The sequence below is a fragment of the Vespula pensylvanica genome, chromosome 1, assembly GCF_014466175.1.
Source record: "Vespula pensylvanica isolate Volc-1 chromosome 1, ASM1446617v1, whole genome shotgun sequence".
NCBI classification, from domain to species: Eukaryota; Metazoa; Arthropoda; class Insecta; order Hymenoptera; family Vespidae; genus Vespula; species Vespula pensylvanica.
The window spans coordinates 15,519,738-15,545,592 of NC_057685.1; the positions used below are offsets into that span (position 1 = coordinate 15,519,738).

The following is a 25,855-nucleotide window of genomic DNA, read 5'->3' on the forward strand; positions in this document are numbered from 1 at the left end:
GGTCCCCAGATGCAGCAACCTCCACGCGGTGGGACCTGGGTCGGTAGTACTTGTAATATATCGAAATCTATTATAATAGAAGTACTACTGAGCGAATGGCTGCTTATCTCAGTTAAATTAAAACAAAATCTTTTCGTTCTAATTTTAACTAAATATTAAAGTACTTACTTTTTCCATATCTGATAATACCGCGATAGATAGACTAAATTTAGGAGAATTCTAAAATAATTTATTAGAAAAACGCAGAAAAATTATAATTTCTTTATTATTCTTATATATTCTTATTTTTTTTCATTTATTATGTTTCATTCTCATTTATGAGTAATCGTTAACCTGTAGGTGTCCAAATGCAGCAGTCTCTACGTGAAGTCTGGGTCGGCAATACTCGCAATACAGTGAAATATGTTTACAGTACTACTGAACAAATAGCTGTGTATAATCACTTTATATTGCTAATAATATTTGAACAATAAATTAATTGGATATATCAGAATTCTGTGGACAAATGTATATAAAGTATCAAAATGTATGACCAAAATCAAGATTTTATCAATTATTTGATAAAAAAAATAATTAATAAATATATACTTATATATTATATATTATTTTTATAAAAATCAAAATATTAGTTTGTTTCCACGCTATCTCTGTAGTGAAATTTCCTATATTATTTTTTTCCGTGCTTTCATTTATTTTCGTATTAATTATATTTATTATCGTTTATGCATTGATATCGTATAATAAATGAGTACTGGCACTGCGTCGTATATATCACAAATTATTGCGATAGGCACATCTTCATTAAAGAAATATATAGATGTAAGCGAATGAAAAGTTTGGTCCTACTAAACTTTCTATTTTAACATACTAATCTAATCATTATGCGAGTGGAGTATAACTTTAGGCATAACCTAAAAAGTTTATAAATTGATACAATAGACGCATGACTGTGACAATATTCCCCGCTTGTCTTGTAGCTCATACTTCGTTCATACCCATCGCTGAAGTCATACACGCTTCGAACGAAAGATGATGAACAGCCTTAATATTACCTACTGTAATCCATATGAGCCCGATCATTATGTCATGTAATAAAAGTATAACCTCTTATATCAAACTTATACGTTGATATGATAGGTAAAGCTTCCTCTTGTAGTTCGTAATTTGTCCATACCTGTCGCTGGTGTCACAGACGCTTCGAGCGAAAGGTGAATAGCTTTGCGTAATATTTATTTAGATATATCACATTTGCATATAATTGTTATATTTATACATAACGGTATATTACTATATATATTACTATTCTTAATCCTAAAATATATATGTTTTTTTAACATTTAATTTTTTATACATAAAGAAATTTTAATTTTTTTTTATGAACGTATTTTCAATAAGATATAATTTGAGATATGCATAAAGAATAGAATGTAATATCATGATATTAAAATTTATTAGTCTATTTTAATAATTATATATAAATATTTACTCAAAATGATATTAAGGTAGTGTTCGCAAATCTTGATCTAATAATACATTTATACTAAACCATATTTTTATTGGTCAATGTTATAATCTTTTCATCGTTATTGGTTGTCAGATGTAGTTTTTTGATTGAATTGTTAGAAAAGAATATTCTAGATAGTTGTATTTTTGATTTCTATCTATTTATGAAAAAAGGAATAAAATTATATTGCTGGATTAGATATAAATAAGATGCCAGTAAAAGAAAATATAATATAGAGATATAAAGCTACAAACAATGAAAATAAAGTTTCAAGCATTTGCTATAAAAAGTATTTCACTGATCAAATCAAAGATGGCAGATGAGTTCTCTCCGAGTTTCACATAATTCTGATAATCCTGTACGTATTGCGCCGTAGAAGAATCGTCGTGCATGTGATCCTGCCTTCATTGTAGATAATGCGAAGCTACGAAAATGGCGGATGAACAGGTGAGTTGCCGATCAAAATAACGTGCGAACCTCGAAATGCGAGGAAGTTATCTACGACAAGGCGGCTCCTGAGTCGTGTGGTAAGCAGTCGATGGTAAACCTGATGCAACCTGTGTGGTTATCAATGTGCATAAACAGAACGTGTCTGAAACGCGGTGAAATTAAAAGACGATCTTTCGAACTACACGACGTTTGTTACCGAAATCGAAAGTGTTTAACGAATTAATAACTCCACTGTTAATAAAAACACACTGCGGCGGACGAATTAATTTTTTTCGTCTTTCGTGTGTTGTTCTAACATTGCATATCTCGTATATAAACGATTAACTGTCAGGGATGTGTTGAACTCTTTTGTTGCAAGTTCGTGAATAAATATTATTCTCTGTGCGAAAAAAACACTCGCATGTACAAAGATAATCAATGGAATGAGATATATTGTTTCGTCTGTGGTATTCACATTTGATTATTGTTAAAAGGATTAAAGCGTCTCATTATTTTTCGTCTATTTTATACAAATGTATCGTGTAATCTTCATTAAAATCGTCATAACCTCTTTAATGCCGGATTTTAGTTGTGTGTGTGTGTGAGAGAGGGAGAGAGAGAGAGAGAGAAAGAGAATGTATGTGTGTGTGTCTGTGTGTGTAAGTAGAGAATGTATGTGTTTGTGTGCGTGTAAATGAGTGAGTGAATAAAAGAGAGTGTGAGAGAGAAGTGTAAGATCAGTTTATAAATTTACTACGTTCGGTGGTTGTTTATTTGTTTTATATCTTATTTTAATTATTAATTTATCGTAAATTATACGATAATTTTTTTTTTAAAGTCATCTAAGATAATTTCATTATACTTGTATAAAATATAATTCTAAGTAGATATAAACATAAGGTTTGTCAACGATTTCAATTTTGTTATTTACAACTTCGGTATAACCTATAATATTATATGTATCCATTTTGAAGTTAACGCCAATTTTGAAAGTATTTAAGATTCTTGGTATTTTATAAATATTTTACAATTCTCAATATCTCAATGTATATAAATTTAACTTTAAAAAATAGTTTTTGCATCAGGTTTTTGTATAATAAAGTAAATCTTTTTCAGCTATAAATGTTTGGACAATAAATTGGGGTTAGGTTTAGTAAATTATTAATAATTATTATTTTTAAGCAATATAATAATAATCATATATATTATTATATATTGGTAATGATAATAATTCATTTTATATATTTTCAGTATTTTCTTTTATTTTTCCATTAATGAAATCTTGTGATTTATAATCACTGCGAAATTTATAAAATTGAAACACTATATACATATTACACTAAGGACAAAAAATATTAAGTCTTAAAACAAAATTTTATATTGCAGGAGTAAAAAGAGTTAAATCTCTTTTGAATATAATAAGAAATGTTTATTTCTGAAACAAAAAGAAATATTTAATTTGTATATTTACAAGCAATTCTTTGTAAAATTTGTTTATAAGACAACAACAAAATAGTTACTTTTACTTTTCTATGTAAAGTGAAAATTATAATTTTTAAGCAGATTCGACAGTTACATTCTTAAAATAAATCTTCAAATTTGAACATTGACTGTAAACATAGTGCAAAAATCCTTCAAAAGTGAATACAATGACCTTGCAATTTAGAGAGTTAACATATCTAAATGGAAATACTAAAATACAAGTATAAATAGTGACATTAAGAATGGATCACATACAGGAAGTACGGCAGCTGGAATTGCTATGCAAGCAATTGTATGAGTCACAAGATTCTGCACATCGTGCTGAGGCTGAAAAAGCTCTTGTAGCATTTCAAAATGCACCAGATACGCTTACTAAGTGCCAGCTCCTTCTGGATCGTGGAGACTCAGCTTATGCTCAATTATTGGCTGCTACTACTTTAACAAAATTAGTCTCTCGGTCAGCACAAGGACTTAGTTTACAACAAAGGCTGGATATACGTAAGAATTTTATATTTATATAATATTTTTTGTTGTCAAAACATTTTTTAAACTAAGATCTTTTATATACAATTGTATTTTTAACAATTAACTTTAATTTTATATACAATTATATTTAAACAAATTAACATTTTTATATAATATTTGATATACAGGGAATTATGTTCTTAATTACTTAGCAACACAACCAAAGCTTCCAAATTTTGTTATACAAGCTTTGGTTGCATTGTTTGCTAGGATATCAAAACTTGGCTGGTTTGATTCGGACAAAGAGGAATATGTTTTCAGAAATGTTGTTGGTGACGTAGCAAAATTTCTTCAGGTTTGAAAAAATTTTTATAAAACGAATTTTATGTATAATATAATAATTCAAATGTATATATATATTTAACATTGTATTATAGAATAAAATTTAATAATTATTTGTATACAATTCAGGGATCAGTAGAGCACTGCATGATAGGTGTACAGTTGCTCTCACAATTAACATGTGAAATGAATCAAATATCAGAAGCTGATGCAAATAGGTCACTTACAAAGCATAGAAAAATTGCTAGTAGTTTCAGGGATACACAGCTTTTTGAAATATTTAGGCTGTCTTGTACTTTATTAAGTACAGCACGAGAAAATTGTAAAAACTTAAATTTTAATGACGAAGCACAGGTAGGATAAACTATCATTAATTGAAATATAAGTTAGTTAAATCACAACTCAGTTTCTATTGTCTATATATTTTCGTATGTTCTTTTATTTAGCATGGTCTGATTAGACAACTCCTAAAGCTTGCACAAAATTGTTTGACATTTGACTTCATTGGAACATCTACAGATGAAAGTACTGATGATTTAAGTACAGTACAGATACCAACAAGTTGGAGGCCTGCATTTTTGGATTTTACATCATTAAAGCTATTCTTTGATTTATACCACAGTCTGCCAAGCTCATTATCATCTTTAGCTTTGTCTTGTTTAGTTCAGATAGCATCAGTTAGAAGAAGTTTGTTTTCTAATACAGAAAGAGCAAAATTTTTAAGGCATTTAGTTAATGGAGTAAAGCATATATTACAAAATCCACAAGGTCTCAGTGATCCTGGAAATTATCACGAATTTTGTAGATTATTGTCTCGGTTGAAAAGTAATTTCCAACTTGGAGAATTAGTCTTGGTAGAAGGTTATCCAGAAGCAATACAATTAATCGCAAAGTTTACAGTTCAAAGCTTACAAATGTGGCAGTTTGCACCAAATAGTTTACATTATCTTTTAACTCTTTGGCAAAGAATGGTGTCATCCATGCCCTATGTAAAAGCAGGAGATCCGCATTTATTGAACACATATACTCCTGAAATTGCAAATGCATATATTACATCAAGACTTGAATCTGTAGCAGTGGTAGTTAGAGAACGTTTGGAAGATCCACTTGATGATTTGGGTGTACTTCATCAACAATTGGAACAAGTTTCAGTGATAGGAAGATGCGAATATCAAAAAACATGTACTGTATTAGTTCAATTATTTGATCAGGCTGCTACAACGTATCAAGAATTAATGACACAAACTGCATCCCCAACCCAACAAATTGATATAACTATTCAAGAAGGGCAGTTAACATGGCTTGTTTATATTATAGGTAATGAATACATCGAATAAAACATATTTAAAATCTATAATTAATTATTTATATTTTCTTGGTTGTTTTGTAACATTAGGTGGCGTCATTGGTGGAAGAGTTACATTTAACAGTAATGAGGAATATGATGCAATGGATGGTGAACTTGTTTGTAGAGTTCTTCAATTAATGAACCTTACAGATTCTAGACTTGCACAAGGTGGTTGCGAAAAATTGGAGTTAGCAATGTTAAGTTTTTTTGAACAATTCCGTAAAATATACGTAGGTGATCAGGTACAGAAAAATTCCAAAGTATACAGAAGACTGTCGGATGTTTTAGGCCTCAATGATGAAGCCATGGTACTCAGTATATTTATTCGTAAAATGTGAGTTATTGTATATATTATACTTTATTTTTATCATGTTTGAGCACATTATTTATAATTTGCATAAAAATTTGCAGAATAACAAATTTGAAATATTGGGGAAGAAGTGAACAAATTATTTCAAAAACTTTACAACTTTTAAATGATCTTTCTGTTGGATATAGTTGTGTTCGAAAACTCGTTAAATTAGAAGAAGTTCAATTTATGTTAAATAATCATACAGTGAGTATTGAATTATATAAGACTAAAAAAGAAACGATATTATATTAAAAAAATATAATGTCATTATTTTTATTAACATATAGAGAGAACACTTCCCATTTTTGGGAAATAATGTTGCTGTAACAGAAATGCGCTGCAGGTCGATGTTTTATACATCTTTGGGTAGATTATTAATGGTGGATTTAGGTGAAGATGAAGAAAGATTTCATACATTTATGTTACCCCTCACAGGTATGGAGTACTTACATTATATGAAATGTGTAGTACAATTAATTTAGATTGCACGTGAGATAATATTTATTGTCGTAAATATAGCTGCATTGGAAAGTCTTGGCCAGCTAATGGGAGCTGCTGATACTCCCCTATTTGCAGCAGAAGAAGCAAAAAAGGCATTGATTGGTGTAGCAAGAGATCTCAGGGGTTTAGCATATGCATTCACAACTAAAACATCTTACATGATGCTTTTTGATTGGATGTATCCTTATTTAGTTGTTAATTAGTGTGTGCGCGCGCGAGTAAGAGAGAATGAGCGATATATATTTTATAAAAATATTGTTCCTGAGTTTAGTTCAGATATCCGAATTATACACCCATCTTATTACATGCTGTGGAATTGTGGCATCACGAACCACAAGTAACTACACCCGTCCTGAAATTATTTGCTGAATTAGTATTAAATAGAAGTCAACGATTGCAATTTGATGCATCTTCTCCAAATGGAATTTTATTATTTCGTGAAGCTAGCAAAGTGATATGTAGCTATGGCAATCATATATTGAATATTGAAGTTCCCAAGGATCAGATTTATCCTTTGAAGCTCAAGGGAATTAGTATATGTTTCAGTATGTTAAAAGCAGCCCTTTGTGGCAGTTATGTAAATTTTGGGGTCTTTAGGCTATATGGAGATGAAGCATTGGATAATGCATTAAATACATTTGTGAAATTGCTTCTCAGTATACCACAAAGTGATCTTTTGGTATGTATTATGTGTTTTTATATTTTAATATAAATTATTTAAAAATACTCCAAATACGCTTATATTTTTATATTGATGTTTTTACTAGGATTATCCAAAACTATCGGCAACGTATTATGTATTGCTTGAATATTTGGCACAGGACCATATGGTCTTCCTTTCAACATTGGAACCAAGAGTTTTTTTATATATTCTTTCAAGTATCAGTGAAGGCCTTACAGCACTAGGTGCGCAAAAAGACTCCTATACAGGTCTGTGCGGCTGATTCTATCCTACAACTACCCTCTATATCCTCTATGCCATGTCTTAAAACTATTATATTAATTACTTGAGATTATCAAAACTTACATACATTACTTTTCTTGATTCAGTCTTTTTAGTTCTTCTAAATTTGTTTATATATTTCTTCAATGATACAAAATTCTAAACTGTTTATTATAAGTATTTTTGATTGCTTTTCTTTTTCCTTTCTTTCTTTTTTTCTATTTTTTTTCTCCTTTTTTTGCAGGCAAAGAGAATAAGTTTATAATAGCTAAATTCTTAGTATACTCTTTATGCCTTTGTACAAATTAATATCGTAAAATAGAAGATAAATATTTTTTAAAATGAACATAACTATGTGCAGGCATAGTGTATATTGAAATATTTTTTATCACCAACTTTGTTAATTATGCGATATATGATAATATTTTTTGATATTCACAATTAAATTTATAATACATATTTTGTAATATATATTTCAGATTGTTTAAAATTATTAATATTATTCAAGCTTCTAGTTTCAATAGTAGTTCTTCATAATTATGAAGTTCTTTTGCTGAGATCTATGTTATATGCTTTTTTGCATTATCGCTTGGAATGAAAATCTACCTTATACACATATCAGATTTGGAGTAATATAAAGATATACACACACAAAATACTTCTGTAATTATGAGAAAAAAATAATTATACAGAATATTTATGTAATAACAGAGGCAATAAGAGGATTGGAGTGTGTAGAATCTAGACCCTAGATGTTACAAACAGAATTTTTTATACATAATTCTGCATAATTGATTATCTTTAAAGCCTCCTTTTTTGCTACCCACATTTATGTATTTAAAAATTTTATTAGAATTATGCAAAACAATGGGTCTAGAACAGTCAGCCGCACAGCTGACATAATTACTAAGTACATTAACATTTGTAGATAGATTTTTAAGATATATTAAATTATTAATTTTTATCATTGAATATATATTACATTGCAATGCTTTTTTTTTTATTTCTGCCTTTATAACAATACGTTGCAATTAATTAGTGCAATATATCATAAAATAATATTATTTATTAGCTATATATATAACCCATATTTTTTAATTTTAGATTGTTATGCAATTTATATAATTTATTATTATTATTATTATTATATTATTTATTTATCTATTTATTTTTATTTTTATATTTACTTTTATTATTACATGCATGTGCTCTTTTTTCATGTTCATGTCTTTTGTTTTTGCTTTTTGTATTTGTGTTATATTATACAATTATTTAATAAGCGATGCAGCACTGCATTTAAAAAAGATTGCAGTATATAATTATTTTTTAACAACACAACTTTTTTGTCTCTTTATATTTTATTTCATTTACATTAAGATTATATAATGTTATTTCAGATACTATGGTATGTACTGGTTGTTGTGCAACCCTTGATCATATAGTGACATATTTATTCAAACAACTATATCAAAAAGGTATGTTTCAAATCTTTAACATTAACAATATTATTTAAATTGTATCTGATTACTACATTTCCTTAGCGGGTGGTTATCCAGGAAGAAAAAATGCTGTAGTTCCTGGTGGTGGAGAATTATTTTTAGAAGTTTTGAAACAACATCCTGAAATACTTCAACAAATATTAAGTACTGTATTAAATGTGATAATGTTTGAAGATTGTAGAAATCAATGGAGCATGTCTCGTCCTCTATTAGGCCTGATACTTTTAAATGAAGAGGTAAGCATAATATATATTTTAAAACACATTATATATTTTTTATTAAAAATTTCCAATATTTTAGTATTTTAATCAGTTACGAGAAAATATTATTAGAAGCCAAGCAGTTGATAAACAAGCTGCAATGGCACAATGGTTTGAAAATTTGATGGATGGTATTGAAAGAAATTTACTTACAAAGAATAGAGATAGGTAAGTAGTAATATATATCATTTTTTTTTTATAATTAAATGGAGAGTATTTTTTCCCCAAAATTAGTTTCTGTATTCATTACAATATTCTAAAAACTGTAAAATATAATGATTATTATTACTTTTATTTTAGGTTTACACAAAATTTATCAATGTTTAGAAGAGATATAAATGATGCTTTAAAAGGACCTAATATGTCTACAAATTCTGTCAGTGATATGATGACATCGTAGTGATATTGCTCTCTTCTAATTAGATTTGTCTATTAGGTTCTTGCCTGCCAAATGCTTGAATGTGTGTGCGAGTGAAACTATAAATTATGATGCAATTACAATTATGATTTTAGACGAGTATAAAGATAATAAATTAAGTAATATCATTTTACTGCTGTATTGCTGTTTGGCTTCCTATTCTCAATTATTACATTTCTAGTAACTTAGATGAACAAGCACCAAATATTGTAACAATAATTACAAAAATTTTATATTATTCGTAAATTTTTTATTTAGTTATTTAACCTAGCTTATCCTATTCTTCATTCCAATAAAAGTTAATATATACTTTGTTTTATTACCTTTATACTCTACTATTATTATTAAAACTTAAAATTGAAAATCTCATTCTTGCTGTAATTTTTTAAGAAGCATTTTTAAACATGTTCTTGCATAATACTTTCTTCTTATTTTTAGTCACAGAATCTGTTAGTAAAATGTTGCTGAAACAATCGCGTCAGACAGTTTGTGTTCATGGCAATTTACAAAATATTGAGAATTTAACAAAACTTACTACAGATATCTTTCAATTCAATACTAATTTCTTTTTATTACCACAAGGTGAACATATATATTTTTTATTCATTAAAAAGCTATTATTTTCGTATATAAAAGATTGTTGATTGATCAATTTATAAATTACATTACACACAATATAATTTAATTTTCAATTATGTGTACTAATTAGAATAGGAAGCCAAAAGTGATGTTATTTATAAAATATATGGTACAAGTTGTTACTTATTATTTTTATGCACAGTATATATTTCGGTTACTTGAACATATAAAATAATTAAAATTTTCAAATACCATATAATCAGTTCTTAAATATATATTACAGTATACAAGGCCACAATAATCTTGCTAAATGTATTGGCACAATATTACTTGATAATCGATTGGTCATTAATATAAACTTCTAATGTAAATTCATCAAATTATTAATAGCAAATAACATTGATTACGATAAAGATGTAATTTAATTTTACAACACAATTTTATTGGAGGATATTCCATTCAATATTCACTTTAATCATTTTTTTTCATCAATGAGTGATTATATATATTAATGAAAATTCGTAAAAAGACATCACGTTTTAAAATAATCTGTGAATGTACAACAATGATATAGACTGGAACTTCATAGTGTCAAGATATATTCGTCTATGGTACAATCGTACAATAGTACATAATAATACATTTATTCGAATTTACTCTTTGTTAATACAATAAATATTTTGAAAAGTACTCAAGAGTAGAAAAAAAAAAATTAACTGTAAACTTTGTTAGGATGAGCCCTTTTATAGTAATAAGTACGCGTTATTTGATTTCTTGCAACATTTTTGATAATACTCAAGTTGTTGATCTAATAATAATATGTATGTATTGTTTCATATTGAATGTAATTATAATATTATAAAGTAAATATTCTAAACTAGAATTATATCTATAATAAACACCTGTATATGATGTTTATTATATCTAATTATATAATACTTTTATCATAAATTTTTTTTTTAACTAATTTGATAGTAAAAGCTACGCACTTTTTTAAATGAATTTACGAATCTTCTTAGTTATTATAAAATTTTCTAGGTCAAAACTGATTAAATAATATCTTATTTTAGGGCTTATTCTACGAATGTTTACAGGATGAATAAAAGAACAAATAAAAACATATATTTCTCTAAGCTTGATGAGTTTCTTTTTTATAAAATATTTCGTTTTACAATACATTTTTATAACAGAATTAAATGTTATATTTCATTTTCAAATTTCATGTTTTACTATATAATATAAAAACGAATCTTTTGTACATATATAGCATTTGGTATGGTATCACATTTTTCATTACACATATTTTGTACAGCTTTAGCATTTGGGTGAATAATAGCATATATATATATATATATATATATATATATATATATATATATTATACACATACACATACATACATACATATGATAATATCCATTTTATTAATATAATGGATTAAGAATAAAATTGCATATAATACAATAAGCTTATTAATTATAATTTCTTATGTCCACTGATGTACAAAGTGATAAAATTGTGTCATTGTAAAGTCATGAAAGAGTTATACGAGAAATAATTGGAAAAAATTAGGGGTTTATGTTATTTTCTCCTACAGTACAGTCAATTAGATTGTCTAGTTCCTTTGATTTTTCATTTCATGTTCTACTACCTAAGACTTATTAAAAGAAATATCAAGGATCTTATTGATATATTTTCAATATAAATTTTAAATATATAAATATACAAGTATTCAAAACAATAATTTACTAATTAAAAAGTGTAGAGCGAATGAACGGAATCATATTCGTTATTATTTCTGTAGTTTATTTTTAGAATGAAGAAGAAACATTATATTTGCTGTAATAATGCTTTTATTATTTTATTTACAATGAAAATAAATTAAAATATTTTTGCCACAAATGTATTGTTCCGATTAAAAAATAAAAAAATAAATAAATAAAGAACAGGAACACTGAAAAACATCGATTTCAATATGAAATTTTAATAAACTATCACAATAAAATATAAAGAGGATAAAAAACTTATCAAAATGTATTCAAACATATACAATTGTATGAAATATACACATTTATTACATAAAAATGTTTTATTATATGTTACATGACAAATCTTTTATCAATACTTTATAAAAATCTACATATCCATCTGTAAACAATTCTTTATTCTTAATAGTGTTAATGTATTCTTCAAATTCATTATTTTTATAGTAATGATCTTTCGAATTTGTTTTATTAATTATTTTCTTAGGTGCAAGTACAGGAGGATTAAATGCAACACCAGTTGGATCAAATTCTGTATAAAGCTGTTCTGGTGTTCTAAAAATTTCAGAAATAAGTAACATTAAAATAAGTTAAAAATTACAAATTTTATTAAATTTTTAAATATCATTTGTGTGTATATACTTACAGTTTAGCAATATCTAAACTTAAACTACCTTCTCCATTTACAGGTACATTCCATGCTATATTTTTTGCTACTTTCCGTACTATAGTATGATAATGACGCTGCGAAATATGAAATAAATATTAATGTGGAATAAAGAGAATTTATTTTTTACATTAAATCTTTAGAATTACAAACCTGAAGTACCACAAGCTCCCATAATGCAGAACAATGTGCATTACAATATTCTGGATCTTCAATTTCAGGTTGATAAAAACCATCTCCACTGGTATAATCTGTATCCAATAAAATGTCTACTGCTTTACCAAGTTGCATTATTTGTTTGACAATACTTAGTAAACCAAGTACTCCATTATGTTGTAATTGTAAAGTTAAATTAATCATTCTTTTTACAAAAGCTACTAAACGTTTAGAAGAAATTCTTTTTCTTCTATTAATAAGTACTTGTATTAAAGTTCTCAAAATAATTTCTATTTCAGCTTGTGTTTTACCACAATGAATATTTAAAAGATTTTTATATAGATGTACATAAAATCTGTAAAATGAATACATATAATATTTATTTAAAAAAAATATTTTTCAATAATTATAGATCATAATAAATTATACAGACTTGTAAGGGTCAATATTCAATGATGTACCTTGACCTGATAATATCGTAAATACGCATTGAACACAATGCAGTTGTTCTCTCAATCCTAAATTACCTGCCTCCATTAATCTATCTATAACTGTTACTATATCTTGATAAAAGTCTAAATTGATACAATGTGCAAATCTAAAATTCCAAAATATATATATTTGAAGAAATTTTTCTTTTTAATACTAAAGTAGAATATATGTATATAATACAGGAATATCTTACTTTGCCAATCCTTCCAAGCATACAGATAAAATTTTACTATTTGGAGCTTGCTTCAAAATTCTAAAATAAATTGTAAACACTACACTTGTTAATTCTGTGAAAACTTTCTGTTTTGCTTGTCTATTTTCTTCTGCTTTGGTTTCTAGTAGTTCTTTTTCTACCTGTTCTAATTTTTTGTTCTTCTTCCTTTCTCGTTTACTTAATGAAAGAATTCTTTGTTTGTGAGACATTAGTTTCTTTTGTCTGGTTTCATCTTCTTTCTCTTTATCAAGATCAATATCTTTTATACGAAGAGATAAAAGCACAGATATAACCTCAGCATGTACACTATGACCTTTAGATTTTATATATTGATTTATTTTACGTACTATCTGTAATTATAAAAAGTATTTATATACGGAATGTATTTAATTAATACAAAAATTTTGTAGAATTTTCTTACTGTAAGTGATAATTCTCCACGTTTATCATCCTTAAATACTTCAGAAATATATTTTACTATTCTTTCTCTTACACTAGCCTTTTTGTTATTTAATAATGGTATGAGAAAGTTCGCTATATTAAGGGAAAAATTAAAATAAGGATGGTTAACTAATAATTCACACATACACATTACAGCCATTTCTCCTAATAAAATTTCTCTTTCGTTAACAATTCGTGTGTCCCCTGCTTTTTTTCTTAGAATATTGGACATCTTTTCAAGTTTTTGTAAGTACTGTTTGTAACTTTTTAGTAACACAGCTTCATAATTTTGTAATTGCAATGTTTCCTTTTTTACTAAAATATAAAAAATTAATAAATAAAAATCAAAAATATATAAAAATTAATAACTAAAATATATTAAGAAAATGTAATTATTTTTAAGTATATTATATCTACAAAATATACAAACATTTAACGCCTTCTGGTTTAAGTTGTAAAATTTGATAAGATGGCAAAAGATCTTTAAATACTTCTAAAAGTGATATCATTGCCAATTTTTTAACTGTGATATAGATTTCTGGATTACTTTCTTCCATAAAATCCAAAAGTATTTTAAAATTACTAGATTTATGTTCTGGATTTTCTAAAAGTGTACTGGACAATACCCCAATTTTGAAGCGCCTTGATTTTAATATTTCTTCACGACATGCTATAAGTTCTACTGTAGATACTGCTTCACCATTTTCCTTATTTAAATTGTTCTACAAAATTAATTAAGTTGTATTATTTTATTGTTATCAGAGTTAAAAAGTTATTGAATTCAAGCAATTCTTATATATAATATAACATATTTGATATATATATAAAACCAATATATAATTTTCAAAGATTTACTTGTAAATATGAATTAATTTCTTCATGATCATCTAATTCTTCATCTTTCCCATTTTGTTGAAATATATTTTCTCCATTATTTTCAACTTCTTTATCTTTTACTTCTTCTTCCTCTTCTTCTTCTTCTATTATTCTCTTTTCTATCACACCTTGTTGAGTTTTTATAGGAAGTAACATACGCATCTTTTTTATACCATTTCCTTCATTCAACTTAAATACATGATCTTCGTACGATTCCTCCAATTGAGCTTCTTCTTTTTTTCTTTTAGATTTTTGTCCTTGTTTATCATTAACAATTGCTCTAAAATAAATTTCAAATAAGATTCCTTGATTGTTCTGATTATATAATTATATAGAAATAATTCATTTCATACTCATTCAATCTTATTTTTTTCAATAAATTATAAGATTTATTAGAAATAGCATTTTGTAAAAACGATAAATCGTCTTCTTCAACCATATTTAATAAATCTTCTCCATTATCACTTTCTTCTTCTTCTATTTTATCTATTTTAGGTAAACTTCTTTGAATTTGTTTTTTAGATTGCCTGTGTCTACGTGTTTTTAATTTTCCTTGTTTTGAAAGTTTTGTTTTTGTCTGATTATTTCTTTTAATTTTACTAATCTTCGTTTTCTTTTGCTTCTGTTTGAAAAAAAAAATATTATTTTACACACACACACACACACACACATATATATCATTCTGTTATACATTTAAAAAATATAAAAAATATCTACTATTTATATTGTATTATTTTATTAAATATAAGATAAAGCTATTAAATTTGTTTTTATATGTAAAGGTTAGATTTCTTTATAATAAAATTACAAATTTTACATATAATCAAAATATATTCTAATACTTACACTCATTTTTATGTATTTCTTCAAAAATTATTAGAATTAATTTTAGGTATCTAATCTTGAAAATATTTATTAATAAATTAGCAGTAAATTAAATTTGTATACTTCTAAAGTCGACACGTGTATCAACAGTGATCACACAACCATCACTAAACATGTATTGCAATGTATTTGTGTTGGTATAACTTAAGCTTAGTTTCTATATGAGCAGATTCGATGTATTATAAAGGAACAACGAAAGTTTTATAAATGACGTATGTGCATGTATGTACGTATGTATGTATATATATATATATATATATATATATATATATATATATATGATTATTTCTCTATAAGAAAAATAGAGTGGGATACGAGATATATTCTTTTGATCTCTTTTTTATAGGTTCTTCTATATTTAAGGTATAAGTGGGCTTCTCTCTAAGAATAAAAATTCTATGAGTTATCTTTCCAATTTGAATCACGTATTGTAGATGCGTCCATTAAGTATTTATATACAACCTATACAGAATATATTCTATATAAGAGAAAAAATTTATTTTCAAAAGTGATCTTGTTAGTACAATTTCGTGTTTTTTAATTTCATAAGAATCTTAAGCAATAGTAATAATTATAATAAATAATTTTATTAACAAATCAAATAATTTAAGATAACCAAACTTCTTATCATACAATACATGCCATTGGAAATACATTCTTCATATATCAACAAATTTAAAGTAAAAGACAATATTATATTTTGTCAGTATCATATATAAGTGTTGTTACAATAATAGTAAAAGACTTCATAAATATATTTGCTTGATTTTAGTAGAATATAATTTTTTTAATTTTCTAGAAATTCTAATTCTATATCCGAATAAATAATATGGTGATATAAAAGCATTGTCTCTATAAACCTATTGATATTAATATCAGTCAAGAGACATTAACATCTTGTTAAATAACCTTTGCAAAAAAGAAATATAATACTTTTGAAAAAATGGAACCCATAAAACCCATGAAGTTAATAACAACATTTACAATCATTATAACTGTAATACACTCTACTTGGTATCTTTTTCGAGAGAAGTATGTGCCGAAAAATGAACAAGGCGATATCCCAATTGTTATGATGTTTAAACATCTTACAGGACAAAATGAGAAGAAAAGAAACAGTGATAAAAACTAATGTATAGTTAATTTAAAAGAATGTATGATTCTTTGTAATATAATAAATAATTATATGGGAGAATTATATTATTTTATTATGATTTTAATTCTAATATAAGCGATCTAAATATTGTAAAAAGAAAAAAATAAACTGTGGGTGTGTTGTAAATATGCTCTTGTATACGATCAAGTTATTAATATTAAACTTTTACAAAATTTATTTTTTTTTCTTTTTATTTTTAATTAAAAGTACTAGTACTGCTATATAATTAAAAAATACTATATGGCAATGCTAATATTAGTTAAATACTTTTCATATATAAATATATTATAATATTATATAGTTTAGTGAATTCAATTATTTATATGAGATGTACATTTACAGTTCACGCAATAAATATCTCTTGTATCTAAAATTACGAAAAGAATAACTATCACAATTATCAAAGATAGGTAAATCAATAAAAATACACGATTTGTGATCACTTGGTTAACCTCTTGGCGTAACAAAGTATGCAAAGTAGTTCACTGAGAGAATTATTCAAGGAGAGAACAATTCAGAGAGAATTAATTTTTCTTACTTTTTTATTTTTTAATAAAACAACGCATTAAAATAAAAAAATGTAAATTCTCCTACTTGAATTATATTTGACATACATACATACATACATATATATATATATACACATGTCAGGTATACACAAGAAATACTTATAGATCTTAAGGAATACTTTATCATACTAAATGATAAATATATATTATATTAGAAAATAAAATACATACATAAATTGTATTTCCCTTATTACATTTGATATTTTTACATATTGTAAAATAATGATAATGGTTAAAGTTTTATGAATTTATTTAATGAACTAAATGCGATTTCTTAATAAAATATATAATGTTGTATGTGCGTGTATTTTTTTATCGAGGTTAAAACATAAAATATATGACTATAATTTGCAATGATGGTTTTTGTGCCATTATTTGATTTTATTGTTAAGTGGTAGAAATCGGTCTAGTTGCCGTCACCTATTCCCATCTAAGACCAAGGAGGGGATATTGTGGACAAAAGCGACCTCTGTTAGGCTACCGGCCCGCTCATCAAAGTGTGCAATGCATTGCTGTTGAAAATGGCGTCGGGCTCGGAGGTGCCAGAATATTCGTCCCCAGCAAAACGGCGAAAGGTCGACGGTTACGACTATACGTCTATCAACAGTATTGAACCAGATTTCAGAGATTGCGAGATCGTACGTGACAGAGCGAATGAAGATTTTGAAGGTATGTTCGCAATATTATGAACGATTAATTAAAGAAATCGACAAAAATTGCAAGATGGCGGAGCGAAAGGCGTCACCTCATTTTCCATGGTCTGTCTTAGCTTGATCCTGTTTGCAGCGAGTACTGAGGACGCCATGACAGTTGCGCTTCGTGCGTCGTATTTTCTAAATACTTTACTTCTACCGCAGTTAACAGTTTCCTCAAGCAACTTTATAAGGCCGGTATTCTATGATTTCCTTGCTATTGGTCGCATTTTTTTCAATGTCGCGTGTAAAAAAAGACAGAAGAATTTTCCTTAGAACATAAAGCATTCGAGACGCGTATCGAAGGATTAGTGTGACAGTAGCATCTCGGTGCGCTTCATTCGCAGAGATTCACAGATGGCACAATTCTCACATAAAAGAGAAACGTAACTGTTTTCCCTTCATTGCGCATATACATTGATAGGCGGGAAAAATATGATATCCCACAAATATAATCATTTTTATAGAATATATATATACATATACATATAATATGTATATATATGTGTGTCTATATACATATATATATATATACACACATATATATAATAAAAGATATTTTAATAATAATTCATCGATTTTATAAACGGATAGCGATTTTCCAAATAAAACCATTTTTATTTCCCCTCTATTAATAACTGTATCTTCGGATATAACCGATATTAGTTTTTCATTTTTTAATTTTTTTTTTTTTTTTTAATATGAAAACGATTTATCAAATATATAAATAATGAGATGAAATTTATATATAGACATTATTTTTAATTAAATATTAATAAATATAAATCTACATCTTTTCGAAATAATAATAATAATAATAATAATAAATAAATAAATAAATAAATTAATATAAAATAATAGAAATAGATTTCCTTTTATAATCATATAAAATAATTTTGAAATCTATATTTATGATTCATTGATACCAAAATAGAATTTAATAGATTTATGTATTCTATTTCTAAAAGAATATATAAAGTATTAGGTATTTTTTATACAGAAATTTAGAAGAAGAAGAAAGTATATTTTCATTTGAAATAATAATTTATAATTGCATGAATATACTGATTGAAATAATCTTTAAAATTAGATATGTATAATATTCATTAGAATCTATATCATAACAATATACAGTTTTTTTTTCTTTTTAATTATTCCTATGATTATGTGAGAAATTAAAATTTAACATTAATCTTGTGTAATAAAATAATGAATGATTATTTTCTTTTACATATATATAGAAACATCGGGTACAGACAGCGCATATGCTGAATTAAGCGATGAATCCAAGTCGGCTTCTACTTCTTCAGATGCTACAAATTTGACATCTTCATCTAGAATTGATTCGACCAGTGACGATACTGGATGCCCGTGAGTTGAAATCATTAAATCATATGATTATGTATTGTACTTTAAATATTTTAAGTCATTTATTGTTATCATTCGTATATTAGGATTGACACTGCAGATGAAAAAGACGAAGTGTCATCGACAGTATCCAATTTGTCCGATTTATCAGGTTTATCTGAACTTTCTGGTAACGGAGAAGTTGGTAATCAGTGGCGAAACGCCTGTTCGTGGGTGCAAAAGCAAATGTTAACGGGTACAGATCCACGAGATCTTTTACATCACCTACTCATGGATTCCACACAGATTCCAGAGCAGGTTGATGACCTGACGTTGTGGAAGGTATATATTAAATAATAGATAAAATATAGATATATTAAATAAAATTATACAAATGAAAATAAATAGTGATCAGAATATGCTAATGCTAAGCAATTCAACATTTTAGATAATAATAAATATGATGTCTGAACCACCACGAAGACAAAAGTTGAGGCATATAAATACGTTATCCGACGTTGTTAGATTAATTCGCAATAGTAAAAAAATCATAGTTCTGACAGGCGCTGGTGTGAGTGTGAGTTGTGGTATACCTGACTTCAGAAGTAGAGATGGTATATATTCAAGACTCGCTCAAGATTTTCCAGATTTACCCGATCCACAGGTAGTGCAGAATAGTAAATTTGATTGCTTCAATATATTTGATTTGATTTCACACAGTTATTTTTTATTAATATCTTTACTATTTATTTCATAGGCTATGTTTGACATCAATTACTTTGGCCAAGATCCCAGACCATTTTACAAATTTGCACGTGAAATATATCCTGGACAGTTTAAACCTAGCCCCTGTCATAGGTTTATAAAAATATTGGACAAACAGAAGAAGCTTTTAAGAAATTATTCACAAAATATCGATACTTTGGAACAAGTAGCTGGCATTGAAAACGTGATAGAGTGCCACGGTATGTAAATTCGATATTCCTGTGGTACAGGCAACCCTCCTATAACGCGGTTAATTCGTGCCGTGTTGTAAGAAGCTAGGAAGTAATACAAATTAGGCGAATAAGTTTCGTATAAAACCGTGATATAGGAGGGTATTTCGCAATTTTTGTACCGTGTTATATCGAAACCGTGATCTCGGAGTATCGTGTTATAGGAGAGTTGCCTGTACTCAAGAAAAGATGTAAATGTAAGATCGAAAGTATCTCTCGTTAAATAGAAAAAATATTGAAATATTTTAATCATCTTGGTTTTTGTTATGCATTCATTTTTTTGTGTTTCTTTTTCACAAAGGCTCGTTTGCTACTGCTTCCTGTACAAGATGTAAATATCAAGTTAAAGCGGACGACATCAGAGAAGATATTTTTGCCCAAAGAATACCTTTGTGTCCAAAGTGCAGAGTAAACGCCCTACCTTCGATAGCAGAGACCAACCCCAATGAAAATTATAGAGGTAAATGGATGACCTATTTATATTTGATCTCCGCTGATAGTATATTTATTTGCAGTCTTTCATAATCTGGCTTATCAGTTTCTATGGTATGGAAACTTAGCTATCTAGAGATAGTTTCTGCTATTAGCCTTTCCTATATTGTGTCGCGAGTCGATGGCCATGTGAGAACATTATCTGCTCTTCTCGGAATACATCTTCGCTAAATGATGTTGCCATTTACACTGATCCACACATAAGTCGATATGTCAATCATAACTGCGAGTAAAACCTCGCTTATTAATAAGCATAATAAGGTAAACTTATAAAATTGCATCAAATAACCCCGTAAACGCCAATCAGACGTGGTTACGGGTTTACAGTTTACCGCTTGCCATTTTATCACATTTGACATTTACGATTGAAATATGTTATGATTGAGTAAAAAAGACGCCATTACTCTCTGAACCTGATTTTTCTTCTTTTTTTTCTTTTCTCCCATATTTAATTGAAAAAGTCAATTTGGTATTTGAAATGCATTTTTGTTTCTTTAATTTTCAGATCTCGTGTCTCAAGGTATTATGAAACCTGACATAGTCTTCTTTGGCGAAGGTCTTCCGGATGCATTTCATGACGCCATGGCAAAAGATAAGGACGATTGTGACCTTTTAATTGTCATTGGATCATCTCTGAAGGTTCGGCCGGTAGCCTTAATTCCATCATCTATTCCATCTCACGTTCCACAAATTCTCATCAATCGTGAATCCCTGCCGCATCTCAAATTTGACGTTGAGCTACTGGGAGATGGTGATATTATTATAAATCAGCTTTGTCATTTGTAAGTTGATTTTGATTTTTTTTCCCATCTTATATATAATGAGTACGATATTTCTAATATGATTTCTTTTTCTTTATTTTTTTTTTCTTTTTTTTTTTTTTCTTTTATAGAATGGGTGATAATTACAAAGAAGTATGTTGGCGTGAAAAAGTCCTAAAAGAAGCATCTCAACTATTACCATCGCGTTGTGTACCGGACGATACGTGGGAACAAAGTCAAGATATTGCCGATCACACAATATTACCACAAAGCAGTACAGACGATATTTTAACATCACATAATATTTCTTTAGAGAGTCCAAGCAATTTAATAATCAATCCAAATCCGATAGCTCAATACGTCCAAAATACAACAGACGTATGTGTTTCTTCAACTTTCCAAATTACTCGTACAGAAAATGTAGAAGAAACATATAACTTGGATGAAAGTCCAAAGCGAAGGTTAGACATTTCCAGTAATGAAAATAGCCCTAAAAGAATGAATCTTGGGTGCCATTCCGTTATAAATTACGTTGCATGTAAGGATACAACAGAAACTAGTGATCAAACGATACATTCTATAGAATCTAAGAATCATATTATATCTGTGGAATCAACGTCTGAACATAATGGCCAAATTTATAACTTAGAGGAATGCCAAGTGGCTCCAAGATTAATCGAATTTCCTTCAATCAATACGTTAACGAACATTACGTCAGAAACAAATCGATTTGAGAGCAGTAGGGAAGAAATTAAAAAATCTGATGAAGAATCCACATTAATGAATCATGTTGGATATGAGAAAACTGTTTTTAAACCACGTCAAACCTCTATTGATTCGGCTATGGATTCTGGTATAGGTGATAGTTGTAATAGCGTTGATAGTTCAGAAGAAAAAGGTGAAATTGGAGAATCTAAGTCCAATGAATTAGAGAGATACTGTTGGCCTCCTAAAATTAGAGAAAGTCTTGCTACTAGATTACCAGGTATATATAAAAGTAAAAATATAATGTACATTTTTTATTTGCATCTTAATTAACCGAATATAAATTTTAATTTGATAAAAATTTTTATTTTTATAGATAATTCATATTATCAATTGACACCTGGAAGATATATTTTTCCTGGAGCAGAAATATATTCTGATCCCGAAGATTATGATAGATATTCTCTATCAGCAAATTCCGAAAGTTTTGATAGCGATAGTGAGTCTTCGTCGGGTGACGAAGAGGAGGAGGAGGAAGAGGAGGAGGAAGAAGAAGAGGAGGAAGAAGAAGAAGGTGAAGGAGAAAGGGAGCAGGAAGAAGAGATACATGACACTTGTAAGTTTTTTTTTCCTTTTCTTTTTTTCTTTTTTTTTTCCGTAATATTTAATTTCCTCCAATTTAGCATACTTATCTTCCCATGTTTTGAGATGAAAAGACTAATAAAAGAAATATATTTGTCAAAAGTTTCAAATTATTTGGATTAATTCTTTTCTTATATTTATTTTGATTTTTATTGTTCTGTCCAGGTTCCACTGATAATTCAACAGAGAAAGTTAACAATGAAGCCGAAGACAACAATGTAAACTGGGCAAGTAATTCGTATAGTGGTATACAAAATTGAACATGTACAGATATGTGGCAGTCAATTTTAGTCACTGTTACTTTAATGAATTTTTAGCAGAATTTGATGATATCGTTGAGTAGTTAATGTACAGTGCAATTCTTATCGACGTAACACAAAGCAATGTTCGAGATATACGTTGTCATACACGGAATACACACGAATGAATTGTGTAGAGTCTTCTTGCTTGGTAATTAGAATTAAGTTGTATCAGACGGTAGAAGCAGAGAAGCTTATTTATACGATTCATTAGACATGAGATTAATGATACTTGACCATAAAGTATTACCACCGAGTACTGAAATATTCAGTTTTTACTCATGGTTGTAGACTCACAAGTAATTCAAGGTTGAACTTCAATCGTTGAAATATGAGTTACATTACAAATGGTGTAATATATTTCACAACCTCAACATATATATATTCAATGGTATACAAAACGTACATGTTTTTCTAATATGTGTTACTTTATAATTTCATTTTAATGTATTCACAAAGTTTGCTAGATAAAGTAGTACAGATGAAACTTTTTGCAAACATCGAAAGTAATCGTTGTTTAGAGTTTTTAAATACAGCTTCTACAAGCTGCATCTTATTGTGGTTTTTTCTTTATAGAAAATGCGATGTAGATTGAATACAAAATCACGTTGTGAATATAATAATTATTGAAAGACTAATTTCATGAAAATGATAAGTGTTATATCGTTGTAAAGTTACAGTTTCAAAAACTTGTCTATCGGTTTTTATAAATTGAAAGCATTTTTCTTCCAATAAGATTAGAAATCGCATTTCTCGTGACGATCTCCGTGTATCGTATTTGATAATATTTTAAATGAAATGAGGTACTTTAAATATTATTACATCGGCATATAGATATACCAATGTAACTAGAACTCACACAAATACGTTATATATTGAGGTTTTCTCTTCGAGAGATACCAGTGATTATTCTGTAAGTATATTGAAATCCTCTTTCGTATTATTATTCTTATTCTTATTATTATATACTTCTTCTTTCTCTTCTTCTTTTTCTTCTTCTTATCATTATTATTTATCGATCGATTCTTTATAAAGGGATATGTAAATATAAATATCATAATTATACCATGATTTCGTATTAACACAAAAAAATCATGAGACGATAATATAACATGCAATAAATGTTCTTTTGTCCTTTGTATTTGAGAGCCAAAGTATTGAAAGGATTGTAAATATCAAGCAATCATATATATAGAAACACGTTTAATATGAGCACTTTAGATTACTGACCATCTCGTGCAAAAAAAAAATACATTTAATATTAACATTTTAATGTTTTCAACTAAGATAATCACACTCAGTATGCACGTGAATTTACGCTATAAGTAGAGATTGGCACCGAAATAATAGAGATACGAATATAATTAAGTCGAAGAAAATCATTGCCGTATATTTCTTTAAGACGGTTGGTAAAGAGGTCACAAAATTAATTTTTTTTCGTTTTTCCTTTTTTTTAAATATATAAAATTTTTATTGATAAAAAAGTTTTGAAGAAAATTTTTGTCAAATTTTTATGTTTCACTTAGAATCCTGTGACTTATTTACACGTTAGTGCTCTTATTACAAATTATGTTTTCTATCAAATCCTGTTTTTGCTCCAATTATAAACTGTATATTACTATTCTTCTTCTTTATCATTCTTTGCGATTCTGCAAGGAATAGAGATATCAATTTTTTTATTGTAACGTGTTTCAGGCTGAGATAAAAGTTAACTTTTTTTATAGCCTCGTTCGAAGATTAGTGGTATATATATATATGTATTTTTTTTATACATATAGATTCTATAGATTAACGTGTTATGTCTCAAAGTTATTGATTTTTTTTTTAAAAAAAGGACAATGAAAAGTTTCTTAGAAAGTCACGTTCCTCGAGTATCGTATTGGTGACAGAAAAAACCTCTTTTCTATATAGTAATTTAGATTTAATATATATATATATATATACACATATATATACATATATATATATATACATATATACATATACATATATATACATATATACATATATATATATACATACATATATATATATATATATATACATATATTGTACATCAGCACGATTAAACGATGGTCTTAATGATTTGGCAATTAATAATTTAAGCTTATTAAGTTCGACTTTGTTTCATTGGAGCACGGGCGAATGTACAAAGCAATGTTGGATAGCTTCGCATTGCGTGTTATTTTTATATGAATGAAAAAAAAGGTTAGATTAGTAATTTACAGGATATAAACACAAAGAACAACAATGCAATAACTTTCGACAAACCGTTAGCAACAAATCGTCATGTACGATTGTTATATTTGCAAGATAATTGCAAGACGGTGCATTGCAAAGTTCGAGCCGAAAATGCTAAAAAAAACTTATAAAATTCAGGCATTTTGTATGAATGCATCAGAACGAAAGGATTTGTCAAAGTTATTATTGCAGGAAAAAAAATAATAATAAAAAAAAATGAAATTGTACAGAATGATTATATGCGCAACAAGCAGATTATGAATACAGTAAACGTTAATGTGTACTAATAGCAATGTCCCTCTCCCCAAAAAAATATCGGACATTGCTTTACGGAATTTGA

General features: G+C 27.5%; 3 protein-coding genes and 1 long non-coding RNA gene across 13 annotated transcripts; 3 read left to right on the forward strand and 1 right to left on the reverse strand.

Annotated features, from left to right (window-relative positions):
* The first annotated feature begins 1,833 nt into the window (after window positions 1-1,833).
* Window positions 1,834-11,256, forward strand: LOC122638167 (exportin-7). 8 transcript variants are annotated; one of them, XM_043830949.1, is made up of 15 exons: window positions 1,834-1,951; window positions 3,497-3,913; window positions 4,069-4,235; window positions 4,352-4,576; window positions 4,669-5,539; window positions 5,619-5,904; window positions 5,982-6,126; window positions 6,210-6,357; window positions 6,442-6,601; window positions 6,700-7,102; window positions 7,191-7,353; window positions 8,764-8,841; window positions 8,908-9,101; window positions 9,166-9,293; window positions 9,426-11,256. In XM_043830949.1, exons 2-15 carry the CDS (start codon window positions 3,658-3,660, stop codon window positions 9,523-9,525), a joined length of 3,324 nt encoding a protein of 1,107 aa, XP_043686884.1. In that variant the 5' UTR covers window positions 1,834-1,951; window positions 3,497-3,657; the 3' UTR covers window positions 9,526-11,256. The 8 variants fall into 8 exon arrangements, with proteins under 8 accessions (XP_043686884.1, XP_043686867.1, XP_043686876.1 ...); XM_043830932.1 differs by having other exon boundaries at window positions 1,847-1,951; window positions 3,673-3,913; XM_043830941.1 differs by having other exon boundaries at window positions 1,885-2,031.
* A 915-nt stretch (window positions 11,257-12,171) lies between these two features.
* Window positions 12,172-15,791, reverse strand: LOC122638199 (nucleolar complex protein 3 homolog). Of its 2 annotated transcripts, none has more exons than XM_043831017.1 (10): window positions 15,578-15,791; window positions 15,085-15,353; window positions 14,711-15,011; window positions 14,286-14,562; window positions 13,836-14,170; window positions 13,394-13,764; window positions 13,142-13,306; window positions 12,706-13,063; window positions 12,532-12,629; window positions 12,172-12,440 (listed from the first exon to the last, which is right to left on the reverse strand). In XM_043831017.1, exons 1-10 carry the CDS (start codon window positions 15,581-15,583, stop codon window positions 12,215-12,217), a joined length of 2,406 nt encoding a protein of 801 aa, XP_043686952.1. In that variant the 5' UTR covers window positions 15,584-15,791; the 3' UTR covers window positions 12,172-12,214. The 2 variants fall into 2 exon arrangements, with proteins under 2 accessions (XP_043686952.1, XP_043686941.1); XM_043831006.1 differs by having other exon boundaries at window positions 12,173-12,440; window positions 14,286-14,577; window positions 15,578-15,790.
* A 67-nt stretch (window positions 15,792-15,858) lies between these two features.
* On the forward strand, window positions 15,859-16,811 carry LOC122633753. Of its 2 annotated transcripts, none has more exons than XR_006328179.1 (2): window positions 15,859-16,318; window positions 16,416-16,811. It is a non-coding gene; the product is annotated as an uncharacterized LOC122633753 (long non-coding RNA). The 2 variants fall into 2 exon arrangements; XR_006328178.1 differs by having other exon boundaries at window positions 15,859-16,296.
* Window positions 16,812-17,841: 1,030 nt separating this feature from the next.
* On the forward strand, window positions 17,842-25,804 carry LOC122633782 (NAD-dependent protein deacetylase sirtuin-1). Its single transcript, XM_043822129.1, has 10 exons — window positions 17,842-18,010; window positions 19,275-19,404; window positions 19,488-19,722; window positions 19,829-20,044; window positions 20,138-20,345; window positions 20,677-20,835; window positions 21,373-21,649; window positions 21,760-22,613; window positions 22,710-22,949; window positions 23,141-25,804. Exons 1-10 carry the CDS (start codon window positions 17,863-17,865, stop codon window positions 23,233-23,235), a joined length of 2,562 nt encoding a protein of 853 aa, XP_043678064.1. The 5' UTR covers window positions 17,842-17,862; the 3' UTR covers window positions 23,236-25,804.
* The last annotated feature ends 51 nt before the right edge of the window (window positions 25,805-25,855 follow it).